The sequence below is a fragment of the Pinus tabuliformis genome, chromosome 2_1 (genome assembly GCF_031772625.1).
Source record: "Pinus tabuliformis cultivar Carrire ecotype Pingquan chromosome 2_1, CPIR1, whole genome shotgun sequence".
Taxonomy (NCBI): Eukaryota; Viridiplantae; Streptophyta; class Pinopsida; order Pinales; family Pinaceae; genus Pinus; species Pinus tabuliformis.
Window position 1 is genome coordinate 552,728,498 of NC_142299.1, and position 18,337 is coordinate 552,746,834.

Here is an 18,337-nt window from a genome sequence, read left to right on the forward strand (position 1 = left end):
CTGAAGGAAAACTCTGCCGATCATGGATCGGTGAGACAAAAAACCTTCCGGAACATAGATTATCACTAGAAAATTAGGTCCACCTAGGCAATTTACATACATGACTCATATTTGCTAAGATTATTTACAATTCACACATGCAGACTGGGTTTACAACATAGTATGATCAAGTCGACGATGACTGTCGAATGGCACAGACACGTCAATCAAGCGCTATCCCTTTTGCGAAGAAAAGGGGGTGTACTGCTATGGGAAGTTGACACGTAGTGGTCAACATCTGGCTCCACTTGGGGACACGTTCTGCACTGCAGGAATGTGAGAATCCAGAATCTGCATCCACGCAACACATAACAGAAATAAATAGCGTCCATCCAAAAATCATCATATAACATTAAGCACATGAAAGATATAAGCTCTTCATTTATTAACTATTTGGAAAAGTAAATCTAATTTTAAAACAGAAATGAAATGCTGAAATGACAAGGAGTAGGGTTAGAAATACAATACAAAGGATGCCCCATGGCACCAATGTGTTCAATATAGTGTATACTGAGCATTTGCCTGCTTTCACGCAAATCTGTCGGCTGCTTGTCGGATGTGCCATGTCCAATTCTACATATGGTACGACTTTTTCCTATCCGAAAATCAAGCTGCTCGCGGCCGTTTGATGCATCGAATCTTCTTCTCATTTTCTTTCTCTTGCGCTTTTTCTTTGTGGCAGGTTGTATTACTGATGACGTGGAACTTTCTATTTCAAAGCTCTTAGATGAAGTATGTAAGATATGTGTGACATGTCTTTCTTCATCTTGCATCTGATCTTTATCGTTTTTAATTTTATCTGGATCACATTCAATTAACCACCTTTCAATCAAACCAATGACCTCCTCATAATAAGATGGAGCTTGTTGCAGCAAATGAGAAGGCTCCTGATCTATTGATGTTTCCTGGTTTCCTTCATCCTTAATCCGCTGTTGAAATTTATGTACCTGTATTGTAATGGAATTTATCTAGCTAGAGTGTTCAACTTTCATAACACTGATTTCCTTGGCATGATCTTCTTCCATGGTCAATAACTTTTTCTGAAGACATATCTGATTAAGCTTCCATATCTTTTATTACTTTATCGTCTTTTTCCTTTATGATCATCAAGCAATGCTGCATAGAGTTTATCTCTTCCTTATGATTTGCTTGCATGGTAGCTAACTGATTATGATCGAATGTCATGATAGTCATTTCTTCATCCATAGTTAATAACTTGTTTTGCATAGATTAATTTCCCTATCATGATTAGCTTTCATGGTCGTCATATTTTCCTCTAAGCCTGATAACCTGCTTTGCATAAAACTAATTTCTGTGTCATGATTAGTCTTCATGGCCTCAATTTCCTTAGCATGCTGATTTTGCATGATCTCCATCTCCCTATTACGTTTTTCCAGGTGGGTGCATAAAGTTCTTACATCATTGGCGTAATTAGTTTGATTAATCTCCATATTTTTTACTAGCAGCATTAGTTCTTGTATAATTTGCCTTTGATCTTCCTTTTCATTGTCATTTGTCCCTGCTTTTCCACTATCATGGATTTGTTTTACAATGGTACAGGTGGATGGCATATTCTGATATGAAGAATTGTCTAGGAATCTTTCACCGATAGCTGAACCTTTCATAAGATTACTTTCATTATGTTGCACAATTTTAGGGGCACAAGGCGAGCTATCTGGATAACCATATATATCTTTAAAAGCATTGACAATGTCTTGTAAAGAAGTGAAAGAATCTTCAGGACAATTATTAAACCAATTCAAAGCATCACCCTCTAAAGAAAAGACAAAAAGACGCATTTTGACATCTTCATGATTATACTGAGGGGGTCTATAATATATGATCATTATACAAGTAAACAAGCCTAAATGCCTTTTAACAGCGACTGAATCACCACTTGAGAACAAAGGTAATTTAGAAATGGCCACTTCCATAATATCATGGAGATCATTAGTGAAATGACATGGTTTAAACGAATAATCCATGATGAATAATGAGGGACCAATTGGATGATAGAAAGAGATCTCTGCTCAAGAAAATTAATAAATGAAAGAAGTGGAGTCGCCACTTGAACAATGAATCTAATTCTAGGATCCAAAAAGCAACCAAGAGGGACGCTTCTTGTCTGGGAAAAATAAGAAAATGGAGTCGCCACCCAAACAAAAAACGAACTGAAGAGAAGTTGCTGATATGATGAAAGATAAGGTAACGAAAAGATCCAAATGATGCCAAAAAAATGTTGACTCTGCCAGCTCAAATGAGATATGCAAAAGATGAAAGAATGATAAATGCCGTTGAAATGCCAGGGCCAGAAAAACTCTGTCCCCGACAACGGCGCCAAAAAATGTTGTCGCACAGATTGTCACGACAACACTCAGACCGGGCACTCAGACCGGGGGCTGTCACTCTGATCCCCGATCTCTCCGTTTAAGCCTGTCTCTCGCGGCTAAGGGGGGTAGACCCTATGGGAAAATGAATGACCAACTGTGACACAGTTGGGTTGGGAGACACGAGGAAACAAGCACTAAAATGATTTTACTAAGTAAATAGACGAGTGCCTTATAGAGTTGATGACTAAATAATTAAATGTTGCAAAAATATGAACCATGTAAAACAAACATTTATCATCAAATAACCCGAGCAATGCAAGATTTTCAACAAATGTATAACGCCTTAACGATGATCCAGCAATTAAACTTCAAGAAAAATTAAATGCTTTAAATGATCATAAAATTTAAATGTTGACCAGTCACCATTTTCACATAGCTAACTTTAAATAAACATTTGAGTGCATTTAACTATAGAGAAGTGGAACATAAATACTGCAAAAAGTCACCAAAAATGAATTTTCAATTTTTTTTGTTAAGCCTTTTAAAAAAAATTTATTTATTTATTTATTTTTTTTAATCTTATATATTATTTTTAATAATATTTTAAATCTAAAAATTAAACAAAACTAATATCCTAAATTAAACTAAACTAAATAAAAGTTAAAATTATTAAAATTTAATCCTAAAATCAAATAAATCTAAACAAAATATGAAGAAAATTTTTATGATTTTTTATGATTTTTTTATTTTTATAAATTTTTTTATCTTTTAAATAGAATTCTAAGATTAAGATAAATCTAAAAATCTAAACTAAATTAAAACAAAACTAAAATCTTTTTTCGTTTGCAGATTACTGTGGTGTGATTTTTGAATGGAGTTCGGATTTTCCACAGTGTTCATGTTTTTTAGTCGACGTTTCGAGTCTGAAACTAGACTCATCATCAGGAAATTAGCAAAAATTGGAACACCGTGCTAACCCCCGCTAATAATCTTAATAACAATGTTAGAAATTCCTAACCTGCCATCATAATAATAATATTAACCTGCTGCTCTTGAGAATCCGAGACAAGAAGAAACCTAAAAAAAATTTACCATAATATAATTAAAATTAATCATCTAATAAAGGGTATAAAAAGCATTAATGGATGCAAATAATAGAAGCATTAATAACATTAATATTAATTAAATAATAAGGCTAACATTAACCTCATCAAATATAAAAACAATTATAAACTATAATAGATATAATAAGCATGTATAGAAGAACATTAATAAATATCTTAGTAAATAACACATATAATAATATAGATTAGCAACTATCAATAAGCAAAACATCTATTATAATTGACAAATAATAAATATATTAATAAGTATTCATAGTAGAGCATTAATAAATATCAATTATAGTAGATAACAATAGGTATATATAGAAGAGCTTTAGCTAATATCATAATAAATATCATTAATAATAATATAGATAATAGGAGCATAATAATAACATAGAATTAGAATAACATTAACAATAAAAAATAATAAATATAAACAAAAAAAGCATTAAATATTAAAATACTAATAAGAATAATACTAAATAATCTAAGAATTACAAAAAGAGATTTTAATAACAAATAAATTAATTTATAAGAAGACATAATAAATAAACTTACATAACAACAATAATAAAATCTCATTTTAATCAATTAAAAATAGCATCATAAATATCAATAAGCATAAACCATAATTAATAAAGCATAAATTTAATTATGAAGCATAATGATAAAATAAGACAAAATATAAAATTGTAATATTAATATAAAAATTAAAAATAATTACAAGGAGTTATTAAATAATTAATTATAAAATCAAAAAACTTAAAAGATAATAACAAATTAAATCATCAATGAGGTAAAGAGTCGGCCATTGGTCTTCACAACCTAGGTTTCTCATATTTATACCTTGCATTTCCTTCTTTTCTCCTCACATTTTGTCCTGATGATGAGTCTAGTTTCAGACTCGAAACGTCGACTAAAAAACATGAACACTGTGGAAAATCCGAACTCCATTCAAAAAACTAAAATCTATTAAAAACAAAAAGGAGCTTTTTATGAAATTTTTATTTTTTATATTTTTTATGATTTTTAAAATTTTAAATTTAAAATGGAACAAAACTTACCATCCAAATAAAATCTAATTTAAAACAAAAAAATCGATTTTGATATTTTTTATAAAGATTCAAAATTTAAAAATAAAAATAAAACTAAAATCTAAAACTAACCATTTAATTCTAAAAATCTAAAACTGAACTTAAATCTAAATTTAAAATAACCTAAAGACTACAAAATCTAAACTAAAATGTATCTAAAATTAAAACAAAAAGAACTTTTAGATGCCTAAACTCAAAACCAACGTAGAACAAAGAAAATCATAAATTAAAATATGTCAAACCTAAACCTATCCTATCTAACCAAACGCACACAGAACAGATAAACAAAAAATCGAAAATGCCTGATTGCAGGTCCGCGGCGGAAAGGAAGAGCAGGCTTAGCAGTGGAGCGCTGGCTACGGATTGATTGAAAGTTGCTGTTGCGTGGGAAGGGTTTGGCTTATGGCTTGAAATAGCAGCGCAGAAAATCGAATCCTCCCTATGCATACATCAAAACGCATAAACCCAGCCCGTATATACACAGAAAAAAATATAAACGCCTTGTTTACTGTTTTGCTGCGCAGGTAATGGGGGTCGAAGTTTTTCAACGAGCTGAGCGTGGAAATGACGCAGGAATAACAGCGTTTTGAGTTCTGTTTACTGTGTAAACACAAGAAGGAACCCACGTTTGTCTTGCTGTTTGCAGGTTTTTGCTTGCAGGTTTAATAGGAGAAGGATGCGTGCGGATTTGGCAGGGATCAACAACGGATTGAAGGCAGCGTGCTGATGAGGGAAACAATGCAGCGTGCTGATGAGGGAAACAATGGAAGCAACGTGGAAGAATGGCCAGCTCTATGGTGGAAACAATAAATTACGCTGAGGAGAGCAGTAGTGTGAGAAAAGAGCTGAAGCTGCGGATGGAGATAAGGATTTGCTAGATGCCGGCAGCAAAATAAGAGCAGATGTATGATCTAACAGTGAAAACTGTGTGGAAAAATAGAGGGAACGTATAATGATGGAAAAATGCTGAAGCTGCCAGAGGGAAATGACAGTTGCTGCGTGAAGGCTGAGAAGAGACTGCGGGTTTCTATGGCAATCCCACCAGGCAACCAACAATTAAAGAAAATACCTTCCAGGGACTCTGATAAAATTACTTGAGCCACTTATCTTCAGCTCTGTAGATGAAACCCTCTCAAAAGATTTCCAGATCTAAAAGTAACAGAATTTAAAACCCTTGGACAGCCAAAACAAAGACCCTGCAAAAACTAGATTTCTTCTCAGACCTGCAACCTGCAAATGGAAAACAAAAACCCAGAAAATATATGCAAGGATTAAAAATAAAACCCTACAAACCAGCTATGAATTTACAATATTTACAGATCTAAGGCTCTTTAGCAGCCAGATTTGTCAATAATCCACAGTTATATTTTTAGAATTTCAAACTTAATTTGAGCTGCTTCAGAAAACCCTGCATGCATTAATAAAAAAATTTCAAATGATAAGCCCGGGATCAAGAACTGGCTGGGCTCTTTCAGAAAACACAATCCGGGAGTTGGCTGGTTCAGCCGAGAACTTCCCCTAACGCCTGGTAATCTGAAAAAAAAAAAAAGGATTTCCTGCACAGCTTAAAATCAACCATTAACATAGAGGGAGAAAACAATAGTGAAACCCAGATCAAATGGAGATACCTGCCACTATGTTTCAGAATCTAAACTATCATTCAAACCCCAAAGATCAGACAAGATACCTGTGCCTAGATCAATCTTCATTAAACTATCCTCAATGGCTGAAAATAAAATTATGCAGAAAAATAAAACAATCTTACAACATTTTCAGAAGAGTAACACCAGCAAGATTTTTAACCCCAAAGTCTTTCTTTATTGCACAAAAAGATGACTACAAGAGAGCTTTCTTTAGCACCAGACTCTCAGATCTAATCTTCTCTCAAATGACCCCTAGCACCTTATTTAAAGGAAAAATTCCCAACAGCTAGTTCGAGTGATCCATGTCAAACTAATCTCGACTGTCGATGAGGATCAAGATATCTTTTAATCTCATCCGTTGAATTTTTTTAAATGCATTTTAATATATTAAAAATTGAAATTCTGCATTTATTTACTCAAAAAAATTGATTTATTATTATTATTATTATTTTAAAATTATTATTTTATTTTATTTTTTTAATTATTAAATTTTATTATTATTTTTATTTTATTTTTTTTAATTCTTTAATTTTTTTTAATTATTTATATCTTTAATTTTTTATTGAATGGATCCTCGAACTTAGCCTTTGGAAAAATCACCTAGGACCTAGGACTTAGGACTTAGGACTTATGAGGGGATTAAAACATTTTCTAACTCTCAAGACACTTTACATCATGACTTTTACAACTTTACATCTCAAGGGGGAAAACCCATTGACATAGACCCTCATAAACCACCCAGTTCTGCGACACAACTATAATATAGCAGATTAACACACTAGGATTCCTCTAAGATTCTAATGACAAAATTCAATCCGGCTTTGGGGTTAGGCTGAAGGAAAACTCTGCCGATCATGGATCGGTGAGACAAAAAACTTCCGGAACGTAGATTATCACTAGAAAATTAGGTCCACCTAGGCAATTTACATACATGACTCATATCTGCTAAGATTATTTACAATTCACACATGCAGACTGGGTTTACAACATAGTATGATCAAGTCGACGATGACTGTCGAATGGCACAGACATGTCAATCAAATGCTATCCCTTTTGCAAAGAAAAGGGGGTTTACTGCTATGGGAAGTTGACACGTAGTGGTCAACACCTCCCAATCCTGAAAAACTGATAAGTCTGCTGAATTTTGAATGAGATTTAAAATTCCACTTTCTCCATATGAAATCCAATGAGGTCGGAACCACTCTCAAACATCCTGAGTCATTTCATGGTAATGTGAAAAATTTAAGTAAAAAGATGAAAATGAAGATTAAGAAGAATGTCACTTTTAACATTACCATGAATCACGTATCAATACTAGGACCATAGGTTTCATAATTAGGCTGCCCCACTAAAAAATTATTTCTTTCTTTGAAAAAAAATTGCATTTGGAATGTTACTACAAAAAAAAATGCAAAAAATGCTAGGGAGTGAAAATTTCGCTGCCGGATTTGCTCCCATGTGGGAGCGATTTCGGGAGCGCGCTGCCTGGTTGCTACCAAAGGGAGCATGATTCAGAAGCGGGTTCAAGGTGGGGGAGCCACTCCCCCGCAACCCTGGTTGGTCTCATATATATATATATATATATATATATTGTTCTTTTGAGCTGTTGTACAGATTACAATGATTTCTGTAAGAATTTTAATTTCTTATAGTGGCTTCACAATTTTATTATAGAACTGTGATTCCTGTTGAATATTTTAAACAATTGGTACTGCTGACTTCTCGCAGCTGCATAATCATATAGTTTAAAGCTGGAACGTGTTGCAAGTTTGTGTATTTTCACGAAATTTTCTCATGAAAGTTGTTAATATGTCTGTATCATGCATTTCATGGAAAATCACTATGTTATTTTACAGGCAACTTATCAATCAAGGAAAAGGAGTTGAGGACACTTACTGGGAGCTTGTAATAAAAGATATCCAAGATGCATGTGAATTACTTGAGCCCATTTATGATGCAACTGGAGGAGTAGATGGTTATGTTTCTGTTCAAGTCTCACCCAGACTTGCATTCGATACAGAAGGGACTGTTGAAGCTGCTAACTGGCTGCACAAAACAGTCAATCGCCATAATGTCTATATTAAGATTCCAGCAACAAAAGAATGCATTCCATCTATAAAGCAAGTTATTTCACTTGGAATTGGTGTCACTGTTACTGTAAGTCCATTACTTTTTCTTCTTAAATAAATGGAGGCATTATTTTCAATCACCAATGGGTGCTTCATTGGTCTAAATCTTGGAGCCCAACATGGTATGGTATAAATGTGTTTACTCCAAATTTAAGCTGAAAATCATCAAACCATGACGTGATTTTTGTTTCTTGGTTGCACCTTTTAGATGCTAAAGCACATCACATTATAAAATGGTGCTCAGGAGTCAAGATTTGTGTTACCGGATCCATGGGGTCTTGATGTTGGATCCACAGATCTGTGTTTTGGATATGGATACAGATACGGATCCGTTGAGATCCATATAGGATCTGCCATGTAAATGGATGCTTCAGACCCAGAAACAGAGTTCATGCTATTGAAACAGATCCTGTGCCAGCTAGGCCTCACATGCCAGATCCCAAGCAATAATGTGAGAGTTTTTGGTTTATTTTTTATTTTTTTAGGGATGTATGCCACCTATTTGAAACCCTAAAAAGCAAATATTCGATTCAGATTTTTAGTTAGATCACTTATTAGTAATCGATAGGCTGTATAATTGTATAAGTTATTAATTACCTGTAGGCTATTTAGCACATGATAATGCTAGTAGGGAAGGTCTGACACTTAAAACTTTAATTTTCCATTTTCGATAATGCTAATAGGAAAGCTTTGAGACAATACATAGATAATAATATATAGTGTACAAAAAATGGTTGTGCCATTAATCATTTAATTAGATCAATCCCATCGAACCCTAGGTGAAGAGTCCTCTTAGAACAGTATGATACATAGAATATAGCATGTTCTCATACAATGTATAATATTCATCTACAATTATAACTAGATGGGATTTTTTAGATTTGAAGGCAAATGTCAAGGAAGACGACGGGTTGATCATGTTATAGAGTTGAAATATTCAAATGATGAGCATGTAGACCCATTTTTGGACATGTAGTTTGACTTACTGTACATCTGACATCATCATATCAGTTGAGTGATTATTGATGAGACACTCAATTTTGCATTTACAGTTATCCTTTTTGTATAAAGCATGATGCAGCATGATTTCAGTATTGAGATTTATAAATTATCTAATGATTTCAGTTCTAATATTGTGGTTCATGAGTGGTTTTGATTTTTAACTTTGAATATGTTTTTTTAAATTTCAAAAATATTATTGTATGTTTTGTATGTGGTGTTTCCCTACAGTGCCTGGATCCTGGATTTCAAAAATCTGATGAATCTGAATCCGAATCAGTATTCGGTTCCATTTCCTGGTAACTTAGGTCAATATGTAGTTTGTACTTAAAGGCACTGGATAATGAGAAATCTAGTTGCCATTGATGACATGTTTAGGAGTTCTAACTTCCTGAGTATGGCCATTCTCTGTGTGAGGTGGTTTTCAATCCTTTTTTAAGAACGCATTGACTTCATGTTCTCAATCGAATATAGAATGCAGATCTCCAAATCAATGGAGAAGGAAAAATCATGAGATAGCTTTCTAGAAAAATGATGTCTCTTGTGTGATGGGACATCTAAATAAACTGCTGTCCATGTGGGATATTGTATAATAATCTATTGTTTGTCCCTTGGAAAAGCATCAAATACCTTTGTTGAATTTAGTGTGCTACTTTGAAGTTTGTAGTTTTGTCTAGATAGAAAGACACAGAAGCTGGGATCTAAGGAGAGCTCCTCCCAAAGATTTGGTAAAAAAAAATTGTTCAAATTTCCATATGGGGACAAAGTGTCTAAAATGTGACAAAAACAGAGTCATCCTGTATTCTTGCAAAATGACTATCAGAGCCTTTCTTCACAGAGCAGGAGAATAACATTGTACTCACTAACAAAGTTTTAGTAGAAAGCCACCAATGATTGGTGATGGTGAGTAATGTTCCTTGTTCTCAGGATATTATGTTGGAATACTAAATACTTTCCAAAAAAATGTCAGGGTTGCTTAGTAACCTTTAAGAGCAGATGGGTTAAAGTGGGTAACTGAATAAATTAGCAGAAGAAACTAGCAATCAGGGAGGATGGCAAACAAGAGATGGTACACTAGCCCTGGGATTCTACAAGAATGTTTCTTTATCTGTTTTGGTTAGTTGCCCCCAATTGCAGATGTGAAGGATTGCATCTTGATGGTAAGTTTAAATGTTGATAATCAAGGTTATGGCATTCTTTTAGGCTTGTATTGTCAAAGAATTGAAATTTTGTATATAATAAAAAACAAATCAGTGCATTGAATTGCTTAGTTTAAGATTTAAACCACACTGATTTGTATTACTGCTGTATATAATTGTAAACGCACAGGAGTCAATTCATCCGATTGTCTATGGAGAACTCTATTAGAAATCAATTTTGTTTTGCATAAGTATGAACACCATATGCATAACTTTATATTCCAAATTGTACAGCTAAATTCTACCCTAAAAGACATACTCATATGTGCTCTTTATCAAGCAGCTGGAAAATCCTAGTTATGGTGGCTGTGATATTCCCACTTAGCATTTTGCTAAGTGAAATATCAATTTTGGCCATTTTTGCTATAATGCACGGTTGCACTTAGAAAATATGGGTTTAGAGGTCCTACATATGATTTTTGGCTTAGAGCACACCCAAACATTAGAGCTGCAGGAAATATTGCGGCCTTAGTGGAGCGTGGGGGCCACCTCATGGGAATTACGACCCACATGAGGAATACACACTCATTGGAGCGGAATTGGTGTGGGTAATGCGAGTTGGACCCACATGGGCATTTTGGAGGCTCCTTGACAAAAAGAGCAAGAGACACTCCATTTGTCATTCATTTATCATTTGCAAAACTATCTTTTGACATAGCACGCTTGCGTTGAAGCCAAGTCTGCAACTGCTGTTTAGCACACGAGTGTCTTCGAGCAGAGATCTCAACCCTTGCTTCGGTGGACTTCGAGTGCCAGCCCAAGGAGGGAGTCCTACCCTTTTCAGTTTGTACCAGCAGTAGAGAGTCCGATTCCAATGAGAGGTTCAACTACAACAGCACATGGATTGCGTAGATCATGGTGGAGGCACTCCAAGAGGTTGAGGAGTGAAGGGTGGTTGAGGTTGGAACTTGGGGAGAAGGTCGGGGAAGTATTTTAGTGGGGATTGTAGCTATTTTGGAGGCCATTTGCAGCAGGGTTTACAGGTGGGTCGAATCACCCAGCGATTGAGTCATTGAGGGAAAATAGGGTCGAATTTCTGAGGTAAACCATTGGCCAAATCCTTCGTGGGTTATTTTGGGTAGTTGGTGGAGACGCTGGGATTAATTTCCCATAATTTTTTGAGCACCGGAGAGGGCCCTAGTAGCAGTTCTACTCAGCGAGCAGCGTATATCTGACCAGTTTCAGCGCAGAGCCAGAGCAACACAATAGTAGATTGGAGAGGGGTGACTTATCCTTCATTTGGGGCTTTGCTAGCTTGCCTTGAGCAAGCCCAAGTGCACTCTTTCCAACACCATATTGTGCACCCTTGTTTATCAATAAAACCGCTTAGCAGCGCAACTTTTGGTGCAATTTCTTGGTCCGATTGCGTGCTTACTGTTTTATGGGTTTTCATGTCTATGCATGCTTTGTTATTTACTGTAAAAATTTCCTAGGAATATGAAAATGGTATTAGAGCTCATAGACTTGGCTCAGCCTCTGGGAGCAGCGCAGTTTATGACACCGGACGATAGGCAAAATGTGACATACCGAAGGCAAAGGTATAGGAGCAGAGAAAGGCAGTTGCAGATTACCTCAGATCTTGTGACAACCGAACTGGAGGTTGTAGAAACAAACATGGGGGACAATGAGAGAGACAAAAGGAGCAAGGATGAGGAGTTTGCTTATCTTTTGTTGAAGGCAGTGCATGACTTGTCCAAGAACATTGAAGAAATGGGCCAGCGGAATAGCAACGACAACAAGGGTCAGGAAGTACAAGGGGATTTTTGTTGATTTTTGGTAGCATCGGATGTGCTCTAGCCTTGAAATTTGGTGGAGAGGTTAAGGCACATGAGATCTCCAAGACCCAGAAATCGTTTAGAGAAATTCCACTCGGATGAGGAGTTATTAAAATAATTAATATTTTTAATGGGTTCATAAGTCTAAACTTAGGAAAATAAAAATATTAATGGGTATTAATAAAGATAAGGGTGAGCCCCGGATGCGGGTGTCGAAGCCAGACGTACAGGCATGCCACATGCAGTGCATGGGCTGCCCCGTGTAAACCCATAAGCTCCCCAATGAAGGCCGTCATATGGCCATTAAGCCACCCCAAGTGGAGAAGGCATTCAATGCAGAAGAGACGGGGTAGATGGAGGAGCAGGGCAGATTTATTGTGCACCTGCAACGAGAATTTAGGGGAGAATATTACAAGTTTCATGGCTCGATCAAGGCATTCTGGCCTGAGGAAAGTTGGCGGTCGTGGAAGCATAGCAAGCTCCGGCCAAGTTCGGGTTCATTCCCCTGCAGCCTGGAGAATTGTCCTTGCGGCCATTCTGGTTGCTGGGTGGGGAAGAGAGAGCAATTTGGTGCCTTGCAGCATCGAGTCTGGCAGCGGAATTGTTGGCCAACGAGCGAAGGAAGACAAGGGGAAAGCCGAGCATTTGAGAGTGAATTGGGAGGAAACTGTTGCGGCTACCAATTCCAGATTCAACATCGAAGACACAGAGGCAGCTTTAGACTTACAATGGCAAAACTTCGCGAACGGCAGCCATGTAGACGAGGTACATCCAGAGGATCATCCTCAAGACCACCTGCAGCAAATGAGCACCATCATTGTTGCTGCTGCTACTGCCACCGGAGAGCTAGAGCAACCCCGCTTCCCATTCGACAATATGTGGAGGTTGGGGGATCTTGTGAAGGGAAGACGAAGCTCCCAGCTTTTGGTTCTGTGGTTTTCACCTTGCCGAGAACAGAGGATTATGAAGGCGTTAACGCCCATATCTCCATCATGTTCACAAAACTTCCAGATGAGGAGCATCTCCAGAACCCGCAGGAAAAACTACTGGAAGACATGGGCAGGGAGATCAGTCTTGGAAAGGAACAATCGTCCGTGGAAAAGAATGCTGCTGAAGCGCAACCAACGTCTGTTGTTGGAAGCTTGGAGGAGACGAGTCGGCAAGACCGCTTCCCTCCGGTGGGGCCACCTCCTCCAGATGTTGACGAAGACACTTGGCGGAAAATGTGGGAAGGGCGCGAGGAAGGCGACGGGTGGGCTTATGTTGTGGAGGATCCGAGCCTGGCTGAAGCGGCAGATGCACACTTCACCTCCATCCAGCAATCTTCAGCTCGTTGAAGCCATGGCGGGTAACGTCTGGATTTTGTCTTTTGATCCTCTGGTTAATGCTTCCTCTGTTTCGGTCTTTTGGCATTCGCCTCCTGTCTCTTGGTCCTGCTTAACTCTGAGTTTGTGGTCATGTCTTTGGTTTTGCCTCATCACTGGTAATTTGAATTGCATAGCTGACATCTGTAATCACGTTGACACCTGTCAGTTATACAAGTCAAAATATTTCTGCTGATAGCCCCTGCGTGGGCATTCATATGTCTAGTTCACTGTCATGAAAGTTTAGCTCTTTGTCGCCCCTGTGTGGGTTTTTTGTTTTCTTGGACATCTCAGTTTGGTTTTGGAAGAAGCTGCCCCTGCGAGGGAGCTATAAGGTTTACAGTCTGCAGGCCCAGGGCTATTCTTTTGGATCTGGAAGGAATGACATGATGCTTGTAATCTTTTTGTACATATAATATATTACTTAGATAGCTTTTACAGAGAAAAAAAAAATAAAGATAAGGGTGAGAAGCTTCTAAGAGATAAGGATCAAGTCTGTTTTAATCTTAGTCATTGATTAAAGACTTAATCTCGGCTGTTGATTTATCAACAAGAAAAGTATAAGAGAAGAATCGAGGATCATTTGGAGACACATTGGCAGATACTCAATATCTCAAGGAAAATTGATTCTCAAGAGAAGGAGATCGATTTCAGAGGGAGAGTTGGAGGGTGGAGGAAGAGGAGGGTATCAACAACAATTAGTGACTGAGGAGGAGGTGACGCAGGGACATTGAGAGACAACGCAGAGGGAGACATACCCCTCACGCAGGCTGACGCAGAGCGACACAGAGCCACGTAGAGTGACGCAGAGGTGACATAGAAGTGGGAGAAGGGTCTCCAAAGTTTCAAAAAGTTTCCAAGGGAAAGTCTCAAGTGTTTTCTCTCAGGTTCTCTGTAAAATTATTCCTTGTAAAAGCGATTATTGATGTAGATAATAAAACCCTCATCTGCTACACCGGTTTTCCCACATTGGGTTTTTCCGGGGACAATTGTCCAAAAACAATTGTGTTGATGTGATTGGTTCTTGTGTATGTATTTTCTCTGTGTAATTATGTGATAACTGCAGTAGAATTTATTTTAATATTTGCTGAAGGGATTTCATAAATAACTTATTGTGAAGAATAAGTAGGTGAAATAAATCAGTTGTTGCAGTAGAATTTTAGGTTAGAAATTTTCACATGGTATCAGAGCAGAGATCTGACAACAGGAGAGAAAAATCGACTATGGGTCAAGAGCATGATGTAGAGGCATCAACTCAAAGGGACTCACGCAAATTTCCAAAGAAAGACACAAGGGACATGGATCACGATTACTCTATGTTAGCTTCCAGATTGGAAGAAGAAGTCGCTTGCCTAGCAAGCTCTGCCTCCTCTGAGGTTTGGTATATAGATAGTGGAGCTTCCTGGCATATGACAGGAATTCGAGAATGTTTTTCAGATTATCAGGAAGAAAGAATGAATTTTCAGATCACCATGGGAAATAAGGCAAAGTGTACCCTAGTAGGAAGAGGTACTGTAGTCTTTCAAACCGAAGCAGGAGAGCGGCTTCGAGCAACCAATGTGTTGCATGTGCTAGGATTGGGGATGAACTTACTCTCTGTATCTCAACTTCAAAACAAGGGCTATGACGTTTTCTTCATTAAGGAGAAAGTATATGTCAAACACCCGAGTTGGAAAAGGAAGGCCCGGATCGGAATTAGAAGTAACAGGCTGTATAGATTACAGCTAGAATCACCAATGGCACTGATAGGCAGCAATGGAGATAAAGATTTGAATGAACTATGGCACAGGAGGATGGGACACTTACACCATGGGGCTCTGAGAATTCTCAGGAAAACAGTATCAGGAGTTCCAGAATTAAGTATCGAACGAGATGATGTATGCAGAGGGTGCGCTCTGGGCAAGTATGCCAAAGCTGTGTTTTCCAGAAGTAACAATAGAGCTAAGAGTGTTCTAGGATTGATACACTCAGACATCTGCGGACCGATGTCCACAAAAGCTCTTAGTGGTGCCAAATACTTCGTCACCTTCATCGATGACCATTCCAGGAAGACTTGGATCTACTTTCTGAAAACCAAGGATGACGTTTTTGGTCGATTCAAAGAGTTCAAGGCTCTAGTGGAGAATCTGACAGGAAAGAAGATAAAAGTGTTGCGCTCAGACAATGGTGGAGAGAATGTTGACAAGGACTGCACCAATTTTTGCGTTAAGGAAGGCATCAGAAGAGAGTGGACAACTCCCTACAATCGAGAGTAGAATGGAGTAGCAGAAAGGAAACAAGACTATTGTGGAAGCAGCTAGGGCAATGTTGTATAATCAGGATATGCCTAAATTCTTGTGGGCAGAAACATGCAACACAACAGTTTATGTTCATAATAGAACTCCACACAGGGCATTGGGAAAAATCACTCTGGAAAGGGTCTTCACTGGGAATACTGCTGAAGTCAGTCATTTCAGGATATTTGGGAGTTTAGCGTATTGCCGTATACCCGAAGAAAAGAGAAAGAAGTTAGATCAAACTGCTGAGAAAGGATATCTTGTGGGATATAGCGAGAATGATAAGGCATATAGAGTCTATCTTCCAGGGAGTAGGAAGGTAGTAGTTCGGCGGGATGTAAAGTTCATGGAGGATAGAGCTTTCAGGAAATCCCGAGAAATATCGTCCGAGGAGCAGTCAAAGACGATCCGTTGGTCCAACCACTTCGACCAGCAGAAACTAGTACCAGAAATTCTCTTGAAAGCAAAGCTTTGGAACATGAGGAATCTTAGGAAGAGGAAGAGCTGATAGATATACCCACTACCAGTGGAAGAATGAGCTGAGAACTCTGACAGATTCTACGGGATGCAGAGGACTTCATTGGTGCACTCAGGAATGATAAAAGGGAGCGAAGATAGCCAAATAGATACCAGACCCTAGTAGCTCATGTTGGGGAACCTTCTAGTTTTCAGGAGGCTGTTCAACATCAAGTATGGGTAGATGCGATGGTGGAGAAATACAATTCTATAATGGCCAATGATGTCTAGGAAGTGGTACCTAGGCCTCAGGACAGGCCAGTGGTAGGTTCGAGATGGATCTACAATTTCAAATATGCTGCAGACGATAGTGTGGAGAAATACAAAACCAGGTTTGTGGCTAAGGGGTATGCTTAGAAGGAAGGGATAGACTACGAAGAAACCTTCGCCCTAGTAGCTAGGTATACTTTTATTAGAATCGTGATATCTCTTGCAGCACAGATGGGGTGGGAGATTCACCAGATGGATGTCAAGACGACATTTTTGAATGGGGTAATAGAAGAGGAAGTATACATTGAACAACCAGAGGGTTTTGAGACACATGAGAAGAAGTCTCATGTATGCAGATTAAAGAAAGCCTTGTATGGGCCTAAAAAGGCACCTAGAGCATGGTATGGTTGAATTGATGGCTACTTGTAGAAGATGGGGTTCGTCAAGAGCGATGTAGATCCTAATCTCTACTTTCTTGTCGTAGAGAATGAGTCTCTAATCCTAGTGTTATATGTGGATGATCTTTTCCTGACAGTATCATCCAGGCTCATCAAAGATTGCAAAAAGAACCTAGCCACATAATTCGACATGAAGGATTTGGGACAAATGCATTATTTCCTAGGGTTGGAAGTTTGGCAGCAGAAGGGTGAGATCTTCCTTGGACAAGGGAGATATGCTACAAAGATCTTGAAGAGATTTAGGATGTAGGACTGTTGACCTATGGCTACTCCAATGATCACCAATTGGAAGAAGATTGATGCATGAAAAGATAAAGACATTGATCCCACCTTGCACAGGCAGCTTATAGGGTCCCTGATGTATCTGGTCAATACTAAGCCAGCCATTTGTTATGTTGTCAACACCCTCAGTCTGTTCATGGTGGAACCCAAGAGGGTGCACTGGGCAGCAGCCAAACATGTTCTCAGGTATATTCAAGGAACAATCGAGCATGGACTGTTGTACACCCAAGGCAATGACATCAAGTTGAGTGGGTTCACTGACGCAGATTGGGTTGAAAGTTCAGTAGATCGGAAAAGTAAAATTGGGTACTGTTTCAACATTGGATTAGGAATGACCTCCTGGTGTAGTAGGAAACAAAAATCTATGGCTCTGAGCTCAGCTGAAGCTGAATATATGTCAGCTAGCAAAGCTTCGTGCGAAGCCATATGGCTTAGGAAATTGCTTGTGAATCTATTCAGGAGAAGGATGCAAGCGACCAGGATTTTGTGTGATAATCAGAGTTGCATCAAGCTCTCTGAGAATCCAGTATTTCATGATCGGTCGAAGCACATCGATATCAAGTGTCACTTTGTCAGAGACTGTATCCAACGAGGGGCAGTATAGTTGAGGTACATTCCTACAGGAAAACAGGTCGCAGACATGCTCACCAAGGCTCTAGGAAGAACAAAGTTTGTTTATTTCAGGGAGAAGATGGTGAAGAATCCATTTCAGTAGCAGAAATGGATGTGTTGAGAGTTGCAGCGCAGTAGTTAGCAGTAGCAGTGCTATGGGCAGCATGATGCAACATGTTGAGAGGGAGCTGCAGTACAGATGTAGCAGTGGCAGTGTCATGGGCAACAGTACATGAAGCAGCAGTGTAGTGGATGTAGGGCAGCAGGCCAAGCATCAGCATAGAGGACTGATGCGGAGGATCAAT

At 38.1% G+C, this 18,337-nt stretch overlaps 1 protein-coding gene across 1 annotated transcript in view; it reads left to right on the forward strand.

Moving 5' to 3' along the window:
* Positions 1-18,337, forward strand: part of LOC149201564 (uncharacterized) — a 242,088-nt gene that overhangs the window by 170,156 nt on the left and 53,595 nt on the right. The window contains exon 4 of the mRNA XM_089402955.1: positions 8,069-8,369. Coding sequence (XP_089259081.1) covers positions 8,069-8,369 — 301 coding nt within the window. The remainder of the gene's footprint in view (positions 1-8,068; positions 8,370-18,337) is intronic.